The 23,352-nt window shown below is 51.6% G+C and overlaps 2 protein-coding genes and 1 non-coding gene across 5 annotated transcripts; 1 reads left to right on the top strand and 2 right to left on the bottom strand.

The window, feature by feature from the left end:
- The first annotated feature begins 773 nt into the window (after positions 1-773).
- FBXL15 (F-box and leucine rich repeat protein 15) lies at positions 774-2,989 on the top strand. The gene is made up of 4 exons (XM_066355742.1): positions 774-1,102; positions 1,275-1,428; positions 1,753-2,258; positions 2,664-2,989. The coding sequence occupies exons 1-4, from the start codon at positions 1,062-1,064 to the stop codon at positions 2,851-2,853; spliced, it is 891 nt and encodes a 296-aa protein (XP_066211839.1). The 5' UTR covers positions 774-1,061; the 3' UTR covers positions 2,854-2,989.
- Positions 2,990-3,083: 94 nt separating this feature from the next.
- Positions 3,084-13,151, bottom strand: CUEDC2 (CUE domain containing 2). 3 transcript variants are annotated; one of them, XM_066355744.1, is made up of 10 exons: positions 13,019-13,151; positions 6,197-6,337; positions 5,252-5,338; positions 4,780-4,923; positions 4,628-4,689; positions 4,422-4,546; positions 3,820-4,002; positions 3,631-3,692; positions 3,494-3,554; positions 3,084-3,409 (listed from the first exon to the last, which is right to left on the bottom strand). In XM_066355744.1, the coding sequence occupies exons 3-10, from the start codon at positions 5,323-5,325 to the stop codon at positions 3,263-3,265; spliced, it is 858 nt and encodes a 285-aa protein (XP_066211841.1). In that variant the 5' UTR covers positions 5,326-5,338; positions 6,197-6,337; positions 13,019-13,151; the 3' UTR covers positions 3,084-3,262. The 3 variants fall into 3 exon arrangements, with proteins under 3 accessions (XP_066211841.1, XP_066211842.1, XP_066211840.1); XM_066355745.1 differs by having other exon boundaries at positions 6,225-6,337; XM_066355743.1 differs by lacking the exon at positions 6,197-6,337.
- Positions 7,636-7,742, bottom strand: LOC136385092 (U6 spliceosomal RNA). Its single transcript, XR_010747705.1, has one exon. It is a non-coding gene; the product is annotated as a U6 spliceosomal RNA (small nuclear RNA).
- Positions 13,152-23,352: the final 10,201 nt, after the last annotated feature.

Below are 23,352 nucleotides of genomic sequence, written 5' to 3'. Positions count from 1 at the left end.
CTTGGTGAGATGATGAATGGGAAGCAGTTTTCATTATAAAGAGGCAAGAGAAGCGGTTGCACCGAAAAGCATCCCTGCTTGGGGGGGGGGGGGGGACAGCTTTCAGCGACACCAATAGTTCTCCGCGTCCTTCACACCTTCACCAATGGATGATGAGGAAAGCACTGCTCCAGGGGTTCCCGGGAGCGGACCCTGGCAGAGGGAATTGGGTACGCGGTGAGAGGGCGGCCCAGAGTCTGAGCCCAGAGTTCAGGAGCGTTACTGCTCCAGGACGGTCCAAACCCAAACCCCACAACTAAACCCCGGGCCAACCAAGATGCAGTACTCCTGGCGGGTTGAGCTGAGCATGCATTCTTCTCAGGATTCTAGACCTCCTGGGGAAGGAATGGAACCCGGCTGAAGATACGTATAGTCGTTCATAACGCGCCCTACATCTCTTCCCCACAAGGTGAAAACCCGTTCTATTTCGTCCGGGAGTGGAAGGGGCTGGCTAACTGTACTTCACAATGAAGCAAGAATGAGAGGTTTGGGCAAGTTTGCTTAGTGAAGAAAAGTTGTAGCTTCGCCCATTCAATTCATTCAACAATGATCGAACACCCACTGAGGGCCAGACAGTAAGAGCCTAGCAAGTTTCTTCCCATTTTTCAAAGTCGCTACAAGCGACCGGAGGGCAGAGGGCAGGCCCAGAACCTTGGAGTTCTGGCTCCACCCCTTCTGCGTTTGGCCTTGACCGCTCCTCCCTCCCATCACCACTTCATTCAGAGCGGTCTACTGGCTCAAGACGGCAAAAGAAACCAGTCTCTGCTGCACCATCGCGTTCTTTGGACTCAGATCTCAAGCCCTGGAGCGGAGAAGGCGAGATTTAATGTTACACCACCGGTCTGTTTGCTCCTCAGTTTCGGGATCCATCCAGAAAGCTTTCAAATATGATCCTCAGTGAGACGGCACTCGATTGAATCGGTCTGTCACTACAACCCAAGGAGGCGGGGTCGTGGCAGCTGCTCCTAAGCGAAAGCGAGACCTCACTGCGCACGCGCAATAGACAGCCGAAGGCGCCACCGATGGAGCCGTCCGGAGGGGAGCAAGAGCCCAGAGCCGTCAGGTACCTAGTACCGGAGGGGCCGAGAAAGTGAAGAATGACCTAAGGGAGGGGAGTCAACCCGGGACCGGGCCTGGGTGTCGCTCTTAGGAGCCAGGGCATAGAAGCATAACGGAGGCGGACTCGAAGGTAACTGCGGCCCGGGGACGCCGTCGCCAACGCCCTTTACCCACAGGCTCCTGGACCTGCCCTGGGAGGACGTGCTGCTCCCACACGTCCTGAGCCGGGTCCCGCTGTGCCAGCTGCTCCGGCTGCAGCGCGTCAGTCGTGCCTTTCGAGCCCTTGTGCAGCTACACTTGGCGGGGCTGCGCCGCTTCGACGCCGCTCAGGTGAGCTGGGGGCCAGAGCCCCGCCCGGGTCTGGGTATCGCTCCCGCCCCGCCTCCAGCCCAGCCCCCAGTCCCTCTGTGTACACTTCCGGACCCCCCTAGCCCTCCAGGAATGCCCAGGAAGCGACCCACCCAGCGGGAAAGTCCTCTCAAAGGGCGAGTACTGGGTATCAACTCAGAGGGCTCGTGGGGTCTTCCCTGGGAGGGCAGGTGGCAAGCCCCCGAGGGCAGACTGCTGCTAGTAAAGAATTCGTCAGAAGCGGATAGGCATTGCCCGCCCTGTCCCCGGCACTAGCTGAAAGTCGAGGTGCCTCCCCGCCCGCAGGTGGGTCCGCAGATCCCGCGGGTCGCACTGGCCCGGCTGTTACGGGACGCCGAAAGGCTGCAGGAGCTGGCGCTGGCACCGTGTCACGAATGGCTGTCGGACGAGGATCTGGTGCCAGTGCTGGCGCGTAATCCGCAGCTGCGGAGTGTGGCGTTGGCTGGCTGCGGGCAACTGAGCCGCCGCACGCTGGGGGCGCTGGCCGAGGGCTGCCCCCGCCTGCAGCGCCTATCTCTTGCTCATTGCGACTGGGTAGACGGGCTAGCTCTGCGCGGTCTCGCCGACCGCTGTCCGGCCCTTAAGGAGCTGGACCTCACCGCCTGCCGTCAGCTCAAGGATGAGGCCATCGTGTACCTGGCGCAGAGGCGCGGCGCAGGGCTCCGCAGCCTCTCTCTAGCGGTCAACGCCAATGTGGGGGACGCAGCAGTCCAGGAGTTGGCTCGGAACTGCCCGGTACTCGAGCACCTTGACCTAACCGGCTGCCTCCGCGTTGGAAGCGACGGCGTCAGGTGCCTGGGGTCGGTGGAATGGGAGGGCAATCACTTAACCTCTTGGGGTAGAGGTGGGCAGTAGCCAAAAGGCTGAACTAGGACCCCCATTCTGAACAGGAAAGGCCTCTAGGATTGCTAGACCAGCAAGCCCAATTTAGAAACTTTTTAAAATCAGTATTGACACATTGATAGTTTTCACAAAGATTTCTGCTTTTCTTCGACCAGGAGAACTGAGGTGCAGTAATCCATTTAAGAGACAGGAAAGCGTAGAGGCATTGAACATATGACCCTGATCCAGATCCCTCTCTGTTGTGTATAGAAGAAAGTATCCCTGCGATAAGGGATACATAGGGCCTTTGCTGGCTCCCCCTACCATGAGTGTAGTGGTTTTGCGCCTCTAGCCTCACCTCACTCCTCCTCCAGGACATTGGCAGAATATTGCCCAGCACTGCGCTCACTGCGGGTGCGGCACTGCCACCATGTGGCTGAGCCCAGCTTGAGCCGCTTGCGGAAGCGTGGTGTGGACATCGACGTGGAACCGCCTCTGCATCAGGCCCTGGTGCTGCTGCAGGACATGGCAGGCTTTGCGCCCTTTGTCAACCTGCAGGTCTGACCACCCACTGATGGGACACAGCTGGACTGTGTGTTGGGGCCTATGAACTATAGGGAAACTGGACTGTGGGGGCCTCTGATGAGAGGCCAATGCCCTACCCCACCCTGGAGCTTCAAATAAAGAGCTTTTTACCCCCTCCTGCCTGGCGCTGCCCTGTTGGAGACAGAGGATGTAAGGTTGGGAGAGTCCCCCAGCACCCAAGCTCTGAGGCAGAAATGACCAGAATGCACTCATCTTGGGGCCACCTTTACCGTGCCCATGGGCAGCTCCAAGAGGAAGTTAACATGGTGGGGCAAAGAGGTAAGAGAAGGGGTGGAGAAGGGGTGAGGAGTTAGGACATGCCCTGTGTAGGGGTGTGGGGCTCCTGCATCCCTCTGGGATCTGAGCCTGGAAGAGTCTGACAAATGCCTCAGTGGAAGCGGTATTTTCTGGCCGGCTTGAGGTTGATGTATGTGGCCTTCATCTCCTCGGCCTCAGGGTTCCGCACATCTTTGAATCGCTCCCCCTTGGTACTCACTACCTGGTTGTCGATGTATCGGATCAACTTCTTGGGGGCCTGTCAGGCAATCAGTCAGTGAGTAGCAGAAGCCAGGAGGTAGTTCCAACCACTCCACATCCCTACCAGCCCCTATTATCTCACCTCCCTGGGAGCCATGGGCCGGTGAATCTTCTGATCCTCTGCACTATCCACCATCATGTACCTGCCAAAAATTGGCTGGGTGATGCTCCTATCACCCTAGAAAAACCCTTCAAGAGCCCATCCCAGCCCAGACTCACTTCTGCAGGATGAAGGACTTCAGCTCATCCTTTTGGGGGCCTCTGAGACGCCTGGGCAGGTCCTGCAAAGGGGAAACCTGGTCTAGACCCTAGGGCACTAGTAAAAGAAGCATATGGCAATAGGCCAGGACTAAAGTGGAATGTAGCTGGGGCTACATGGGTTGGGGCGGGGTATAGCAGAGGATATACCTGGTTGGGGCCATCCCAGACTGGAGGCCCCTCCTCCTTCCCTTCTACCAGCATCTGTACAGCTTCTTCCAGGTCCCCCCGAGCTTTGGCCAGTACCCACTGGGCCTGCTCCACTGAACAGCCAGGGAACACCTCCAGGAGCACATCCACTCCTGGCAGTAGCTCCTCCTCAGCACTGGCTGCCTGTGGGTATAAATGTTGACAAAAGACAGTATTTTGGCCCTGGCCAGTGGCTCAGTGGATAGGGCGTTGGCCCAGCATATGGACGTCCCAGGTTCGATTCCTCATCAGGGCACACAGGAGAAGCAACCATCTGCTTCTCCCCCTGCCACCCCTTCTCTCCCTTTTCCCCTCCCACAGCCAGTGGCTCAATTGGTTCGAGTGTGGCTCTGAGGATAGCTCTGTTGGAGCGCATCAGCTTTAGGTGCTAAAAATAGCTCGATTACTTGAGCACTGGTCCCAGATGGGGTTGCTGGGTGGATCCCAGTTGGAGTGCATGCAGGAGTCTGCCTCACTATCTCCCCTACTCTCACCTAAAAAAAAGGCAGTATTTCCTCCTTTTCTGCCCCCTAGGTCCCTCAGGGGTACCCTCCTCTACTAACCTCATCTTGGTTGTCCCCAGCAGAAGAAGCCCTAGTATCTTCTTTGAGTTTTTCAGGCCGTTGCAGGGACTCTGGGGAGATGGGCACCTGACCTTGGACCTCAGAACTCTGTGGTTGCAGGTTCTCTTAAAGAGGCAGAGAGAGGTTTGCCAGAGCTTTGGGGATGGGGTTTATTCATCATCCAAGTGTCTGATCCCCAGACTCACCTTTGTTCCTGGCACCACTCAACTGCCCAGAGAGCTTCTGCATCATGTCACCTATTGTACCCCTAAAAAGACAAGGAGGGTGGTAAGAGGACAGCTCTGTGCACCCTCCATAACCAGCTAGCCCCCCTCCTCCTGGCCCAGGCAGGTCCCACCTTGGGATATGGGCGAAGCCAGGCACATAGGCCTCCATCATCTCAGTGAAAGCCTCCATATCAAAGTTCTCCTCTGATGGGCCTGAGGGGCCCAAATCCTCCAGGACCCCAAGTACATAGGAGAAGATGACTTCATCCAAGCCGCTGCAGAAAGGGGACAGGACAGGTAAAACATTGGATACCTCCAGCACTCCCACCTAGCCTAAAGCTCCAGACCTCGGTTCATGAGCCAGGTCTCAAGCCTGGAGGCCAGAGAATATTCCACCCTCCTTCAGAGCTTTGGTTTCTCTCTGTCCAACAAGGGTAACAGGATAAGAAGTAAGGCCACACCAGCAAATCATAATCACCCCTCCCCCACCTCGAGAATAGGGCTGAATGTTCCCATCCCGGTCTTTCCAGTGGCCATGGCCGAGAGCACTGCTAGGCAGCTCCAACCCTGGCCCTGGCACGACCCTGGGAGAACTGCTGCTACCTGAGGTCAGCCTCTGGGAGGTGCGTCTGGACAAAGGCAAGAAGGGCTGCACTGACAATCCTTTCCAGCTCCATGCTCTTTCCTCTTCTGAAAGGACACAAGATGTAGGTTTATCAGGCCCTCTCCTGCCTGCCCCTGCCCACCAGGCCCAGGGGTAGCCAGCTCCTCCCTCCTGCCCTGCTGTGGAAACCACTTGTTCATGTTGCCCATAGCTTCCAGCTCTCCAGCTTCCCCTGCTCCCTCAAGCAGAGCCACAGCCCCTTCCTTGTCCATCTCTCCACGTCCTCCAGCTTGAGACAGGGCAGGGTACTGTCTCAGGAGAAGGCCCCTCCATCCTCTCTCTACCTCCCCACCCCATTCCCCAGCAGTGGGCCCAGACCCTCTGGCGAGAAGCCAAGGTCTTGGGGTCACATGTCTCCTGACTGAGGAATCCCATCACTGAGAAGGCCACTTGGCCCACAAGTCTAACCACAAGGGGTCCATTGTCCAGCCCCCCAAGGAGCAGGCCTCGGGACCCAGCGCAGCTCTTCTCCCACCCAGAATGGGCCACCCACCTTCTGGCACAAAGGGGCTTTTCTGACTCCATGGCCCAAATAGAAGGGGTAGTCTTCTGTGAATTCTCTTCCTGACCAATCCTTGCCTTTCTAGCAGCTTGGAACTATCTACAAAGGATTTCCATTTTCTTTCTCAAGGCCTATTAGAGGCCTGTAAGATCTGACCTTTGCTTACCTATCCGTCCTCCCCACTCGCTCCTCACTCACTCCACTCCCGCCCGTCAGCCTCCCTGCTGTTCCTCAAACTTGCCTACCTTCTTCCTGTCTCTTTTAGACATCCATGTGGCTCACTCTCTCACTTCCTTCAGGCTCTGCACAAATGCTGTCTCCTCAGAGACCTTCCCTGACTAACCCACCAAAATAGGTATTCCTCCTACTTCCCAATCCCTACCGTGCTTTATTTTCTACACAGCATTTACCACAGCTTCATGTTGTTTTGTTTATTTGCCTATTGTCTTCCTCCCCCATAGAATGCAAGCTCCAAGACGAAGTGGGGAGGACTTTGTCTTATTCATTGGTATAACCCGAGCACCTAGAAAGATGCCTGCACTTAGTAGATGCTCAATAAATACTTCCTGACATTTCATTCCCACCAACGTGCGCTTGATTCCGAATCTGTATTTGTGAGTAATGAACACGTATGTGGTAATGAATGGTCGACCCATAGATCCAAATGTCAGCTTACCATCCCACTCAGAAGATGCAGAGGCACCTTAAATTCTACCACTCCAAACTCACTATTTCTTCCCAATGTGTGTACATTCCCTCTCCAAATACGCACCTCCTCCTGTTTCACCAGCTGACACAACCACTCACTCAGTTGCCAAACCTGAAACTTGGGGATTACCCTTGATTTTGCCCTCTCTCAACCCCACCTGCTCCATTCAATCACTCAATCAATCAGCAAGTCCTGTCCATTCTATTCTCTTATTCATCTCCATTTCATACACTCCTCCCCAGCTGTAGTCTGGCTTTTTTTTTTTTTTTTGTATTTTTCTGAAGCTGGAGACGGGGAGAGACAGTCAGACAGACTCCCGCATGCGCCCGACCGGGATCCACCCGGCACGCCCACCAGGGGGCAATGCTCTGCCCACCAGGGGGCGATGCTCTGCCCCTCCGGGGCGTCGCTCTGCCGCGACCAGAGCCACTCTAGCGCCTGGGGCAGAGGCCAAGGAGCCATCCCCAGCGCCCGGGCCATCTTTGCTCCAAAGGAGCCTAGGCTGGGGGAGGGGAAGAGAGAGACAGAGAGGAAGGAGGGGGGGGTGGAGAAGCAAATGGGCGCTTCTCCTATGTGCCCTGGCCGGGAATCGAACCCGGGTCCCCCGCACGCCAGGCTGACGCTCTACCGCTGAGCCAACGGGCCAGGGCCTTTTTTTTTTTTTTTTTCTTTTTTAAGTGAGGGGAGGGAAGATAGAAAGACAGACTCTCCCATGTGCCCCGACCAGGATCCACTCAGCAACCTCCACCTGGGGCCAATGTTCAAATCAATTGAGCTATTTTCAGTGCCTAAGACCAATGCTTGGACCAATCGAGCCACACAGGCTTCAAGAGGGAAAAAGAGAGAAGGGGGAGAGGGAAGGGAAGAGAAGCAGATGGTCACTTCTCATGTGTCCTGACCGGGAATCGCACCCAGGACGTCCACACACCAGGCGGATGCTCTATCAACTGAGGCCACCGGCCAGGGCCTCCAGTCTGGCTTCTGCTCCAATGTCTCTACCAACATTTCTCAGTCTAAGGTCCTGAGTTACTTTTTTAGGTTTTGCTCTAATCTAGTTGAACCATAGGAGCTTACCAATATTGCCAGTTTTTTGTTTTGTTTTGTTTTGTTTTTTAAATATGGAACGCTTCACGAATTTGTGTGTCATCCTTGCGCAGGGGCCATGCTAATCTTCTCTGTATCGTTCCAATTTTAGTATATGTGCTGCCGAAGAGAGCACTTGCCAGTTTTTGATGTACAAAAAAAGCAGAAAGAAAAACGCAATTTCTTATGGTTTCATTTACTATTTGCCCTTCCAAGCAGCATCATTGTTGGATTCTGAGGCACCACATTCTCCTGTTTCTCTTCTACCTCTATTCTTCCCAGAGTCCCCTGGCTACTTCTTCCTAGAGTTCCTTCTCTGCCACCCTATAAATGTGGCAGCAAAGCTCAGGCTCAAAGCTGCTCCTCCTCTCTCCTCACTCCGTACCCTCTCTCTCGGGAAGATCTCATCTGGGCCCACAACTTGATGTACCAACTCCATGTCACCAATTCCCAAATGTCCAATTTTCTAATCTAGTTTCCACTTCTGCAGCACATCCAAGTCTTTTACTCCTCCAAGGCTGTCCTGAGTAAATGCATGTGCACACACCCAGTTATTCTTGTCACAGTATGGGAATTATCCTTGACGCCATCCTACTCCCTGCCTTCCCACATCCAGTCAGTCACCAAGCCCTGACCATTTATCTCTCAACACACCTACCTCTCTGGATCTCTACTCCCATTCTGTTCCATCTCTTTTTTTACTTCAGTGAGAGGAGGGGAGACAGAGAGACAGGCTCCCGTAGGCACCCGGACTGGGATCCACTGGCAAGCCCACTAGGGGGTGGTGCTCTGCCCATCTGGGGCACTGCTCCATTGCTCAGCAACTGAGCTCTTCTTGGTGCCTGAGGCGAGGCCATGGAGCCCTCCTCAGTGCCCGGGCCTACTCTCTCCAATTGAGCCATGGCTACAGAGAGAGATAAGCAGGGGTGGGGTGGGGTGGGGGTGCAGACAAGCAGATGGGCGCTTCTCCTGTGTGCCCTGACTGGGAATTGAACTCAGGACATCCACATGCTAGGCTGACGCTCTATCACTGAGCCAAATGGCCAGGGCCTCTGCTCTATCTCTTAACTGCAAGAGCCTCCTCAACCTTCTCCCCACTACCACCTTTCAACCAACAACCTATTCTCCACAAAAATCAGTTATATGATCTTGACAGAAAAATGTTTTTCCTGTTTAAAACCTATCATTGACTTCCCACTTCCCTTCAGATAAGCCCAGATTCTTTTTTGTAGCCTTTGATTCAGGGCCTCCCACTGCCTACCTCTCTCTAGCCTCACCATGCAGCACCCCCACCCCGGATTACTCCTGTCCACTCTGGCTTTCTTTCAACTTGCCAGCACTCCAGCTCTTTCATGGCAAGGGCCTTTGCATGAACTGTTTCCTCTGCCTAGGCAACTTCCATGCCCACCCCTTGTCTAATTCCTTCAGGTCTGTTTTTTTTTAATTTTTATATATATATTTTTAATTTATTTATTCATTTTAGAGAGGAAGGAGGGAGGGAGGGGGAGAGAGAGAGAGAGAGAGAGAAAGGGGGCAGGAGCAGGAAGCATCAACTCCCATATATGCCTTGACCAGACAAGTGCAGGGTTTTGAACCGGCGACCTCAGTGTTCCAGGTCGACGCTTTATCCACTGCGCCACCACAGGTCAGGCCCTTCAGGTCTGTTTTAAATTCCCTTCTTCAAGGGATGTTGTCCTGACCCTCCAGAACTGGTTTGGTCCCCTCCCTATTATACCCTCATTGCAGACTGCCTTTTCCTCATTTAGCAGCACCTTTCACAGCTGTAAGTATTTGAGCAATGTTTAATGTTTCTTCCAGGTGTTTCTTGAGGGCAGGGATAACACACATGGCTTATTCATCAATGTACACTCGGCATTTCCTGTGAAGTAGACACTCAATAAACAGTTACTGCCCACTTTACAGATAAAGAAACTGAAGCTCAGTGGGTTGAGTTATTTGCTCAAAATCACCTGGCTTGACTGTGGTAGTCAAGCTTTAATTTCAGGTCACCTAGTTGAGGATATATTCTAGGGCAGGGGTCTCAAACTCGCAGCCCGTGGGCCGCATGCGGCCCACCGAACAATTTTGTACTGATTTTTTTTTGTTTTCAACTGCAGTGAGAAAAGTGTTGCGTAACAGTTGCCTTTTGTAGACCTAGTGAGGCCCGCCGAACGGCTGTGATCTTGTTCTGCGGCCCACATGCTGAGTTGAGTTTGAGACCCCTGTTCTAGGGGCTACTCTGGAGATAGCAGGATATCAAGACTTCTAAGTGGGCTGAGACAGGCCTACCATCTATGATTAGCTTCCTGGTCCCTTGAGCATAATGTAGAGTTGCTGTGGCAGCACAGGGTTCACTTTGGACACCAGGACTGAGAAGCCCTAGCCCACCAAGGGGATGCCTACTTCTTTTTTTTTTTTTCTGAAGTGAGAAGCGGGGAGGCAGAGAGACAGACTCCCGCATGCACCCAACCGGGATCCACCCGGCATGCCCAGTAGTGGGCAATGCTCTGCCCATCTGAGGCATTGCTCCGTTGCAACTGGAGCCATTCTAGCACCTGAGATGGAGGCCATGGAGCCATTCTCAGTGCCCGAGCCAACTTTGCTCCAATGGAGCCTTGGCTGTGGGAAGGGAAGAGAGAGATAGAGAGAAAGGAGAGGGGGAGGGTGGAGAAGCAGATGGGCACTTCTCCTGTGTGCCCTGGCCGGGAATCAAACCTGGGACTTCCACATGCCAGGCTGCTCTACCACTGAGCCAACCGGCCAGGGCTGATGCCTACGTCTTGCTCCAGACCTTAGTTAGCATGGACCTTGGGGAGGAACAGAACTGCTCAGACCAGGCATACCAGATTCCCTCATTCACCTCCCCAGGAGGTCAGCCCCCTACAGAGACCATATCTATCCTGGGTTACATCATATCATGGCTATCAGTTGCCTGGCAACCTCTGCTGGGACAAAGGACCATGGTTGCTTCATGAAAGTCCAATTTCTAGAGAAGAATCTATTGGCCCTGGCCGATTGGCTCAGCGGTAGAGCGTCGGCCTGGCGTGCAGGGGACCCGGGTTCGATTCCCGGCCAGGGCACATAGGAGAAGCACCCATTTGCTTCTCCACCCCCCCCTCCTTCCTCTCTGTCTCTCTCTTCCCCTCCCGCAGCCAAGGCTCCAATGGAGCAAAGATGGCCCGGGCGCTGGGGATGGCTCCTTGGCCTCTGCCCCAGGCGCTAGAGTGGCTCTGGTCAGGGCAGAGCGAAGCCCCGGAGGGGCAGAGCATCGCCCCCTGGTGGGCAGAGCGTGCCCCTGGTGGGCGTGCCGGGTGGATCCCTGTCGGGTGCATGCGGAAGTCTGTCTGACTGTCTCTCCCCATTTCCAGCTTCAGAAAAATACCAAAAAAAAAAAAAAAAGAAAAAAAGAGAAGAAGCTATTAGGAATGTGTCTGATGCTTCTGGATTTCTAACCACGGTCTTTGAACCAAGTAGTTGTTACTGGGAAACGCCTTACTGTGCCCAAATAAATGTCTTCCTCCCCTGAGCTTTGTTCCAGCTTGTCTCCTAAGGGAACATCCTCCCTCCTCCTGTTCTTGAGCTGCTGAAACTCTACCCAGCCTTCAAAGCTTGCCACTTTGTTCTTTTACCCTTCTCCGTCCCCCAAGCTTCCCTCATTTATTTCCTGCCCAGAGGCTTCTCCCAGCATTTCTCCTCCGCAGTCACTGAGTTGGGGAAGCTGTAGCTTGGAAAGCCAGCCTTCTCCAGGGTAAGAACATGATTTCCATAAGACTTTAGTTTCCAAATTAGCCCACAGAACCCCATTACTCTTATAAGCTCTAAATCGAGACTCACTGGCAAAAATGAAATGTGGGCCCTGGCCGGTTTGCTCAGTGGTAGAGCATTGGCCTGATGTGAGGGAGTCCTGGGTTCGATCCCCGGCCAAGGCACACAGGAGAGGCGCCCATCTGCTTCTCCACCCCTCCCCCTCTCCTTCCTCTCTCTCTCTTCCCCTCCCGCAGCCAAGGCTCCATTGGAGCAAGGTTTGCCCGGGCGCTGAGGATGGCTCTGTGGCCTCTGCCTCAGGCGCTAGAATGGCTCTGATTGCAGCAGAGCGACGCCCCAGATGGGCAGAGCATCCCCTCTGGTGGGCGTGCCGGGTGGATCCCGGTCAGGCGCTTGCGGGAGTCTGTTTGACTGCCTCCCCGTTTCCAACCTCAGAAAAATACAAAAAAAAAAAAGTGGCTGTGATCCTGTCACGAATCCTATTTAAATGAGTCCTTTGATAATGGTAATAATGGTTAGCATTTACTGACTGCTTATAATGTGCCAGCGATTGTTCAATGCACCTTACATGTATTAACTTACCTAATCCTCACATAACGCTAAAATGTAGATACCAGTATTATAATATTATCCCATTTTTACCTAAAAGGAAATGGAGAACTGATAGGCAGTTACTTGCCCAAGGTCATACAGTGAATTGCAAATTTACACCCAGGCAGTCTTGCTCCAGAACTCTTACTGTTAACCACTACACTACACCACCTCTCATGATATAAATCCTCTCCAGTTGGCCTGGTCCTCTTGCCTACCTCACAATCTTTGCTTACACCATTCTCCTCACTTATAACTTCCTTCTCTCTACCTCTCCTTCTGCAGGACTCATTTCCTCCCTGCAGCCAACCCTGACTGCCCCATCCTCACGGTCCCCAACGGACCTGAGAGCATCCCTTGAACTAGGCACAGGCCTGGACTCTTCAAGATGCTCCATATAGATTCTCTGGACAAATTTAAGTGAGCCTGAGGGAAGGAGTACCATGCTGTTCCCTTGGGGTGGAGAGGTGCTCAAGGTAGAGGGAGAGCGAGAGCAGAAAGCATGGGGGAGAAGTCCTGGGAAGCAGTGTGGAAGAAGTCCTGTGGCGCTCAGAGGGTCTAGGATGGAGGTCTTCATTGCTTCTCCCAGCCCCTATAAAGCCCAGTTCCTGGGGCCCCAGTTCCTCATGATCCAGAAGACATCATTGTCCCCTCACCCCCAAGTCAGGTCTTAAAGGCGCCAAGGACACTGACGGGTACTAGGGATTCCGATATACAAAGTCAGGCGGAGCACAAACCGGTGGAGGGGGGTAGCACAGGAAGTGAGACCACCATGATGGCCGACCCCTGAAGCAGGAGCTCCCTAAACAAGCTAGCGGGGTACCCGTAAGGGTCTAGAATAGTGGGCCCGAGGGCATGGAGATGCGGATGCGGCCCTGGGGGAACACATGACGAGGGAAGCCAGAGCAAGCTGGGATGTGCCTTGATACAGGCCACGGCAAGAATCAGAAATGGGGGTCTGGGCGGTACCGTGGGGGAACACACATGACAGGTACCCTGGGTCAACGCTCTCAGTGACTCTCCTAGCCCTGGGAGGGGGGCTGGAGGGGAAATCACCTGCTCCGTCGGGCGCCGCCGGCGATTTGTCCCGCGCGGTGCAGCTCTCATCCCCCTAACCCCACCAACGAGATCAAAGGCGGGGCCCAGAGCGGTTCTCTTCCAGAAGCGCCGCGGTATCCATTTTTGAGAAGGGCAGGTGCCCACAAATGGGTGTGGTCTATGCTCCATTTTTATTTGTCTCAGGGCTTTGGACGGGCACCCGTAGCGGCCAGTTTTATTGCCGGTAGGGAGGCGTTGAACAGGGAGGTTCCACCCGTGGGTGGAGTCGCAGTGTCTGACTTGATCACTGTCTCTAGATCCTTGTCATCTACCTACCAAAGACCGAAAACTTTTTGACCCCAAACCGTGTCTTCACGTGCGTCTTATTTCTTTGCCACAAAGTCTCCGCCCTCAAATCCTATAACTTTTTCCTACTCTGCTTCTTTCCCCCGTCCGTCCATAGACCCGTGGCTCCCTGGTTGGATCTGGTGGCCCCTTCCCCCCAGACCTGGTGTTCTTGCCCAAATCCCAATGTCTCCTCCCCTTCCTGTCCAGTCCAGGTTTAAGCCCTGTCACCCAATCAATTCTTAGGTGCTGACTTCCCCACCACGTAGGTCTCCTTTGCATTCTCTTAACAGAGATGTTTCCCCAAGATTAGGGTGGGTTACAGGGTCTGGGTCTTGGGACCACAGAGCCTTGTTGGGACTTGGGGGTGGGAAGAAGGTGCTCTGGGTAAGGATGGACCTGCGCTCAGATCCCGGGTAGCCTGTAGGCCAGGCTTACAACCAGTGCCTTCATGCCCATGTTGGCAGGGCTTCTCATTTATGGGAGGACATCTGAACTCCAGGACCCAGCAAGGACTCAGCATCCTCTTTCTGTTCCTGCTGCTTCAGCTTCCTGGTGCTACCCTGTGCGGAAGCCCAAAGCATCTCCTCCCACAAACCCCCACAATGGGTCATGAGAAAAAGACTTCCCTTCCAGGATGAGCTCCTTATAAGACTTGTCCCTTTGTAGGGTGCTGAGGACCCAGAAGCTGTCCCTGTCCTTAGGAGTCATAGTCCAAGGTAGAAAATCCCATCCTCTCCTCTCCCCTAAGGGCTTGAGACAGTGCCAAAATGTGGAGAAAAAGAGAATCACTACTTCCTCTTCCAACCTTGTTCCTCACTACAGCTCCCACCACACCACCAGGGGACCCTAGTCTCAAAAAGAACAAGATGTTGGCTGCCGGAAAGAAGGCACAAAAAGGGGAGGGAGGAAGAAGGAAGCACATTTGGCATTGCGTCTGCCATAAAAACACTGCTGCTGCCAGCCTGGCGCTGCTGGGGTTAATGAGGGGTGTGGTAGCAGCCACTTTGAACTCTGGCCAGACAGGCCTCTGGGAAGGGGATGATGCCTGGCTCCATCAGTGCCAGGCTTCTGCCAGCTCTCTGAAGACTGACCATTTCTCCCCTTTCCCAATCTACCATCCTCCCTGCCACCCCCCACCCCCATTGCACAATACTGATGATGACTCTTCTCTCCTTACCATCCCCATTAGAGGAACTTTCAGATTTCCTCAGCAGAGCTGCTCCTAGTTCTGGCCCAAGACCCCTACAGCCATCCCTTACTTGAAACCTGTGCCTTTCCCCCTCCCTCGTTGCCTATTTCTTAGATGGCAGTTAGATGAAACTAGATATCATAATGGGAAAGAACTTCCTGAGCTTTCAGGGAAGAATGATGGGAAAGTCCTCTTTGGGGAAGCCCCTTAACTCCCAGGTCAAACTCTGGAGAGTGCCAACTGTGCAGCAGGGCTCAGGTTCTGGTATGAGAGAACAAATGGGTGGGCTGAGGAGAGGGACCATCACAAACACAAAGACACATGCAAACTGTAAGGTAGGGGCTTCAGGGAACACCTGTCCTCAGCATTGCACAGCTGGCTTTAAGATCTTTATTTTCCGCTCCCTCAGCTGTCAGCTCTCCCTCCCTAAGCTGGGAACAGACTCCACCTGCCCTTTGGGTGCGGCTGGAAGCCACACTGGGTGAAAGGAGTTAGAGTGATGTCTCTTCTCTCCCCATTCCCTGCAGCTGGTCTTGGGGTGCCTAGGTCTGCTTAGCTGATTGGAAAGTCTAGAAGCCTATGTATGAGGAGTTAGGCATAAAGCGCAGATTTCCCAGACATCAAGAGCAGAGAAAGAAACTCCAGCTGGTTGGTCTCCAAGCCTGGGACGACTCAAGTCAGAGACTGAGGTGAAGGAGACGCCTGGGGGGATGCAGGAGGGTAGGAGGGGTGTCCCCTCTCTTGCTTGAGGTCAGAAGGACTCTCTGGGCAGTGTGCCCGGCCCTCCCACACCTTTCTCCTTTCTCAGAAGAGCCAGGATTGGGCGGGGGTGGGAGTTGGCTGGGGCAGAGTGGAGGCTCTATTAAAGGAGCTCTCTGAGAGCATCACCGCAGATCCAGTCCCAGGCACGAGTAAGGAGGCTTCATAGGTAAGTGCTGCCCCCTTTCTCTTAACTCAAGCGGGGTGAGGGTAGAGTGGCTCCTGAGCCTGCTGGCTTGCCTTTCCCTCTCCAGAGATAGGCTGTAGCTCTGCCCTATGAGTGGGAATTGTACCCAGCCCTCAGTTTAACACACTAGAAAACAAAATTGTGTTTTGGGGAAATGTTTCTCTACCACTCTCCTACCTTTTGGGTATTTCCGATGAGATTTTCAGGGAGCTGGGACTCCTGGGCCCCTAGCTTGGGGATCCACATTTTAGGGATCCCCTCTGGCTCAGGAAGCCCCTTAGTCTCTAGAGAGGTGCCCTTCTCAGTATACATGTTCTGGTTTTTCTCCCAGACCCTTACCCCTCCAGCTCCACATCTGGTCCTACTAGGAGCACTTCTGGGCATGAGATGATGGGACTGAGTTGGCAGTACCCACAGAATTCTTGCCATGGCCCTTAGTTCCTTCCCCTCATATCCTACATGAATTCCGTTTGAAATTTTTTTTTCTTTTTTTTTTTTCTTTTCTTTTTTTTTTTCTGAAGCCGGGGAGAGACAGTCAGACAGACTCCCGCATGCGCCCGACCGGGATCCACCCGGCACGCCCACCAGGGGGCGATGCTCTGCCCCTCCGGGGCGTCGCTCTGCCGCGACCAGAGCCACTCTAGCGCCTGGGGCAGAGGCCAAGGAGCCATCCCCAGCGCCCGGGCCATCTTTGCTCCAATGGAGCCCCGGCTGCGGGAGGGGAAGAGAGAGACAGAGAGGAAGGGGGGGGTGGAGAAGCAAATGGGCGCTTCTCCTATGTGCCCTGGCCGGGAATTGAACCCGGGTCCCCCGCACGCCAGGCCGACGCTCTACCGCTGAGCCAACCGGCCAGGGCCGAATTCCGTTTGAAATTTAAAGAAACGTTGCCCCTTTCCCTAGCGATGGGCCCCTATTTTCAGCTCCAAGCCAGATCCTTCCTGAGATAGGAGGAATCTTGAGATCCCACATTCCTTATCTCACCCATCTGGGAGTGGAGAAAATTCACAGAAGTGAGCATGGGAGGGCAGCATCATGGCTGAGAGACCTTTGGCCCCCTGGCTCTGAGAACTGAATTCCATAGGACTGTGAGTGCTAGCAAATGCCCTAGGGACTCAGTTCTGGTGCCCGGCTGTGCTACACCACCAACAGTGAGGTCATGGTGAAGCTGCCGGCTCAGGCTCATAGTATCCCAGGCCGGTGCTCCTCTTCAACTTGGGCTACTCTTCTGCTCTAAGACTTGAATGTCCCCCCCAAACTCCTTACCTTGCCATAAAGTCTTTCAGAGTATGGCCCCCACTTAGCGTTCAATCATGATCTTCCAATGAAACTCTGCTGCTTCCTGCTGCTGCTGCCACGCTGATCCCTCCTCAGTGCTTCTTGGGACACCTTCCCATCACTATCTGTTGGAATCCTCTACAGCCTTCACAGCCTCTGCTGTCTCTTTCAAGAAGCCTCTCTCAACTCCCCAGTGGTACATATGATCCCCTGGAAATTCTCTGCTCTTGCCTCCATCACGGCTCGATTTACAAGCTCCTTAGTGTCTAGTCCAGTGTTCTGCACATAGTAGTTGTTTAATAAATGTCCCTTGGCTCTGGCTGGTTCGCTCAGTGCTATAGCATTAGCCTGTCATGTGCAAGTCCCAAGTTCAATTTCCAGTCAGGACACACAGGAGAAGCAACCATCTGCTTCTCCACCCCTCCCCTTCTCCTTTCTCTCTCTCTCTCTCTCTCTCTCTCTCTCTCTTCCCCTCCTGCAGCTATGGCTCGGATGGTTCAAGTGAATCGAGTCCGGGCACTGAGGATGGCTTGGTGGAGCCTCTGCCTCAGGCACTAAAAATAGTTCACTTCCAGCATGGCCCCAATAGGCAGAGCATCAGCCCCAGACAGAGTTGCCAGGTGGATCCTGGTTGGGGCGCATGTGGAAGTTTGTCTATCTCCTCTCCTCTCACTTGGAAAAGAAGGAAACAAAATTATTTTTTAAAATGTTCCTTAAATTTTCCTGAGTGTGTCTCATGTATGAAGAGGAAGTTTGGCCTAGAGGTTAAGGCCACAGTCAGATTTCCCAGATGCATTCTCCATGTGTGACTTTGGGTTAGTTGTTAACCGCTTTAGGATTCATTTTCCTCATCTGTAAATGGGAATATAATTATATCCACATCAAGGTTTTGTGGAGATTAAATAGAGCTAATAGTTTCTACACAGGACTTTAGCATAGTGCCTGCACATAGTAAGTGTGAAGTTGTTATGATTCTTATTCTACTCCCTTGAGTAGTAATGGCAGCTACCCAGTTGAGGGGTAGGATAGGGCTAAAAATTGGTCAGTTAAAATTCATTGAGTGAAGAGCTCCAGACCTGGTGCCAGGGCTGGGTAAGGCTGGGACAAGGCCAGGAAGAGGAGGCCATCAGGATCCGGGCTTGGTGGCCCAAGCCTTGCTGGAGTCTAGGACCTCTGGCTTCCCACCTTCCTTCCGTGTAGCCTGGGGTGAGCCACTCCTTCTCTTTGGCCTTGGTTTCCCAGTTTAATGTATAAAAATTGAGGAGGTTAGAACAGGTCCCTCACAGCCCAGCTGTTTTATGATAACTGAGTGTCTAAGTGTCAAATTCAAAGAAAAAATCACAGGCCTGACCTGATGGTAATGCAGTGGATAGAATGTTGACATGGGACCGCTGAGCTACTAGGTTAGAAACCCTGAGGTTGCCGCTTTGAGTGCAGGCTCATCCGGCTTGAGCACAGGCTCATCTGGTTTGAGCACAGGGTCACCAGCTTGAGTGTGGGATCATAAACACGACCCTATGGTCGCTGGCTTGAGCCAAAAGGTCACTGGCTTGAATCCCAAGGTCGCTGGCTTGAGCAAGGGGTCACTGGCTCGGCTGGAGCCCCCCCCCCAGGGGGGCCAAGGCACGTACGTATGAGAAGCAATCAATGAACAACTAAAGTGCAACAACTACGAGCTGATACTTCTCACCTCTCTCCCTTCCTGTCTGTCTGACTCTCTCTCTTTTTCAAAGAAAGAAAAGAAAAGATCAAGGAAGGAAGCATCCAGACTCCCTGAAGGGCTGGCTCCCTTACTCACATCCATAGGGCTAGAAGCAACACTGGCATTTGGAAGTACAGGGAATGCTGAACTGAGCTGAGTGGCAGCACCCCTTTCAAAAGCCTGTAATCAGAGGATAGGGATAAACTTGTATGCAACCTATGGGCATTTCTAGAGCACAACTGGAAGCGTTGGGAGAAATGAGTGTGAGCAATGAGGATTCCTCAGAGCGGGGGGCAGTTCAGAGACTTCAATGATCTGGACCCAAGAGGATAGAGAGGGAAGGGGAGACAGAACACACTTTACTTGGTGTGAGACCCAAGATTTACTTGAAACCTGCCTTGTTTCAAAAAAGGATTTGAAGTGGGTTACAAGCATGAAGACAATTCTCCAAGATTGAAAGAAAAGCTGTGACATAGATATGTAGTATATTTTCAATGTGCATCCTTTTGACCCAGAGATTCTATTTACTTATTACATTTTTATTTTTAGTTAGAAATTATTTCAAACTTACAGAAAACTTACCAGAATAGTGCAAAGAATCTTGCTACCAGATTTACCAAATGTTAACTTTTTGCTATGTTGCTTTCTCTATAGTCCTTATTTTAAGTCTTGCTACTTGTCCCAGTAATATCCTCGATAACAATTTTCATTTTGGTTTGAGATCCCGCATTGCATTTTTTTTTATGTCTCTTTAGTCTCCTTTGACCTGAAACAGTTTCTCTGCCTTTTTTTTTTGTCTTTTATAACACTTTTTTTTTTTTTTTTTTTCCCTGAAGCTGGAAACGGGGAGAGACAGTCAGACAGACTCCTGCATGCGCCGACCGGGATCCACCCGGCACGCCCACCAGGGGCAACGCTCTGCCCACCAGGGGGCGTCGCTCCGCCGCGACCAGAGCCACTCTAGCGCCTGGGGCAGAGGCCAAGGAGCCATCCCCAGCACCCGGGCCATCCCTGCTCCAATGGAGCCCTGGCTGCGGGAGGGGAAGAGAGAGACAGAGAGGAAGGAGGGGGGGTTGGAGAAGCAAATGGGCGCCTCTCCTATGTGCCCTGGCCGGGAATCGAACCCGGGTCCCCCGCACGCCAGGCCGACGCTCTACCGCTGAGCCAACCGGCCAGGGCCTTTTATAACACTTTTGAACAATAAAGACCAGTGAGGTTGTGTCTCAGCTTAGGTTTATCTGATGTTTCCTCATGATTATAAATTACTGCTGAATTGATGTGGTGTTTTCCAGTTTAACATATTATAAGTCACATGATGTTGATTTGTCTCTGGTAAAAAAAAATTTTTTGGCCCTGGCCGGTTGGCTCAGCGGTAGAGCGTCGGCCTAGCGTGCGGAGGACCCGGGTTCGATTCCTGGCCAGGGCACACAGGAGAAGCGCCCATTTGCTTCTCCACCCCTCCGCCGCACCTTCCTCTCTGTCTCTCTCTTCCCCTCCCGCAGCCAAGGCTCCATTGGAGCAAAAATGGCCCGGGCGCTGGGGATGGCTCTGTGACCTCTGCCTCAGGCGCTAGAGTGGCTCTGGTCGCAACATGGCGACGCCCAGGATGGGCAGAGCATCGCCCCCTGGTGGGCAGAGCGTCGCCCCTGGTGGGCGTGCCGGGTGGATCCCGGTCGGGCGCATGCGGGAGTCTGTCTGACTGTCTCTCCCTGTTTCCAGCTTCAGAAAAATGCAAAAGAAAATGCAAAAAAAAAATAATAATTTTTTTTTCACCTGACCTGGGGTGGTGCAGTAGACAAAGCATTGACCTGGAACACTGAGGTTACTGATTCAAAACCCTGGGCTTGCCCGGTCCAAGGCACATATGACAAGCCATCAATGAACAACTAAAGTGAAGCAACTGTGAGTTGGTACTTCTCACTCCATATGCCTCCTCTTTCTAAAAATTAATAAATAAAATCTTTTAAAAAAAGAAAGAAAAAAATTCAAGACACTGTTGTTAATGACAGTAAGAGCTCTGGCTAGTTAGTTCAGTCAGAGCGTCATCCCAAAACACCAAGGTTGCAGGTTCAATCCCCAGTCAGGGCACATACAGGAAGCAACCAGTGAATGCCCAATTAAGTAAAAGGACAAATGAATGCTTTCCCCGCCATTCCTCTTTCTGTCACTCTAAAATAAAAAAAGAAAGAAAGAAAGAAAGACGAACATTTTATTTAAGAATGGGTACTGCAATGGGATTAAAATGATATACACCAGTTTCTCTACTATACTACTCAGTTACCATTTTACCATTTACTTTGTAATTAATAAATACCTTATGGGAACATACTTTAAAAAATGTCAGTATCCTGATTCTCATCAAACTTTCACCAATTAGTTTTATTTATTTATATATTTTTTAGCAAGAGACAGGAAGGAAAAAAAATGAAAAGCATCAACTTGTAGTTGTGGCACTTTAGTTGTTCATTGATCGCTTTCTCATATATGCCTTGGCTGGAGGGGGGCGCTCCTGCTGAGCCAGTGACCCGGGCTTCAAGCCAGTGACCATGGGGTCTGGTCTATGATCCCATCCTCAAGTGGGTGACCCCGTGCTAAAGCTGGTGAGGTTCACCCATTAGTTTTAGTATCTATGAATGATTCTCATCTGACTCAATTACTGTGATGGTTGGGAATGGTGATTTTTAAATTTCTAATTAAGGAAGAACTTTCCTTTCATATTTATTTATTTAGATAATATTAATTTAGACTTATGTATCCTTATTATATTTGTTATAGTCTGTTCCTAATGATTACACTGGGGAACAAAATTTTTGTGGCATCCACAAAAACACTTGTTCTTACCTAAGTCAAGTGTGCTGATCTCAAATCTAACATTAGTTTTTCTCTGTAAGCTACAGTTTTTTTGCAATTCAAGATTTTAGGTTTCCATCTTATTGTAAAGTTTTCAACATTTAGCTTAACATAATGAAGTAGAATGTCTTCTTGGGCATCATCTTTGTGAAAATACAATAATTTATATAATGCAGTAAATACATTAATACACTAAAAGATATGATTGCATCAGAACTTGTCTACAATTAAAAAATACAACATATTGAAACACTTATTTTAATAATAAAATTTGTGCAAAATTTATTTAAATTCTATTCAGGCAAAAATTTGCGTTTGTAGCTCTTGCATTTGTGTACTTGTTGAGGACAATCTCGTTTGATGCTCCAGCAGTAGTCTGCTCATCACTAACAGCTCCAAGATTTTCGGGAAACTTATCAAGGTGACTGTTCAAGAAGTGAATCTTTTTTTTTTTTTCAATTTAATTTTTATTTATTTATTTTTATTTATTTATTTTCTTTTTTACAGAGACAGTGAGTCAGAGAGAGGGATAGACAGGGACAGACAGACAGGAACGGAGAAAGATGAGAAGCATCAATCATTAGTTTTTCATTGCGCGTTGCAACACCTTAGTTGTTCATTGATTGCTTTCTCCTATGTGCCTTGACCGTGGGCCTTCAGCAGACTGAGTAACCCCTTGCTGGAGCCAGAGACCTTGGGTCCAAGCTGGTGAGCCTTGCTCAAACCAGATGAGCCTGCACTCAAGTTGGCGACCTCAGGGTCTTGAACCCAGGTCCTCTGCATCCCAGTCCGAAGCTCTATTCACTGCGCCACCACCTGGTCAGGCTGAATCTTAATGCTCATGTTATATCCAATGTTGCAGAAAGCGAACAGCATCCTTTGAACCAGAAGTTCATAGTTTTCTGCTATTTTTTTGTTTGTTTGTTTGTTTTTTTTGGTATTTTTTTCTGAAGCTGGAAACAGGGAGAGACAGTCAGACAGACTCCCGCATGCGCCCGACCGGGATCCACCGGGATCCACCCGGCACGCCCACCAGGGGCGAAGCTCTGCCCACCAGGGGGCGTCGCTCTGCCGCGACCAGAGCCACTCGAGCGCCTGGGGCAGAGGCCAAGGAGCCATCCTCAGTGCCCGGGCCATCTTTGCTCCAATGGAGCCTTGGCTGCGGGAGGGGAAGAGAGAGGCAGAGAGGAAGGAGGGGGGGGGGTGGAGAAGCAAATGGGCGCTTCTCCTATGTGCCCTGGCCGGGAATTGAACCCGGGTCCCCCACACGCCAGGCCGACGCTCTACCACTGAGCCAACCGGCCAGGGCCTGCTTTTTTCTTTTTTAAATTAATTTTATTTATTTATTCATTTTAGAGAGGGGGGAGAAAGAGAGAGAGAGAGAGAGAGAGAGAGAGAGAGAGAGAGAGAAGTGGGGGAGGAGCAGGAAGCTTCAACTCCCATATGTGCCTTGACCAGGCAAAGCCAGGATTTTGAACCGGCAACCTCAGCATTCCAGGTCGACGCTTTATCCACTGTGCCACCACAGGTCAGGCAGTTTTCTGCTTTTTTGTTGCCAAGGAAGTTCTTTGTAACTGCCACAAAAGACTGCCATGCTGCTTTCTCCTCCTTATTCATCTTCCTGGCAAATTCTTCATCACATATGAGGGTTCAAATTTGAGGTCCATCGAATACACCTGCTTTTATCTTCTCGAAAGACAAGGCAGGAAAAGCAGAAATAATATGTTGAAAGCATTCACTTTCTCTATTGAAAGCCTGAACAAACTGCTTCATTAAGCCAAGTTTGATGTAAAGTGGGGGGAAAATGATCCTGTCTTGATTAACTACAGGTTCATTCACAATATTTTGCATCCCTACTTCCAGAGCTTCATGTTTTGGCCACTCTTTCTGTGTCCAGTGTTTCTCCCAAGCTCAGCTGTCCCACAAACACAGAAAGCAAGGATACTTTGTGAAACCTCTCTGTTGTCCTAGCAGGAAATTTACCATTTTAAGATCCACACAAATGATCTAGTTATGTTCCTCATACTTCAGAAAGTCAAGGA

This window comes from Saccopteryx leptura, chromosome 13 (assembly GCF_036850995.1).
Source record: "Saccopteryx leptura isolate mSacLep1 chromosome 13, mSacLep1_pri_phased_curated, whole genome shotgun sequence".
Taxonomy (NCBI): domain Eukaryota; kingdom Metazoa; phylum Chordata; class Mammalia; order Chiroptera; family Emballonuridae; genus Saccopteryx; species Saccopteryx leptura.
This window is presented reverse-complemented; position numbering and strand designations above follow the sequence as displayed.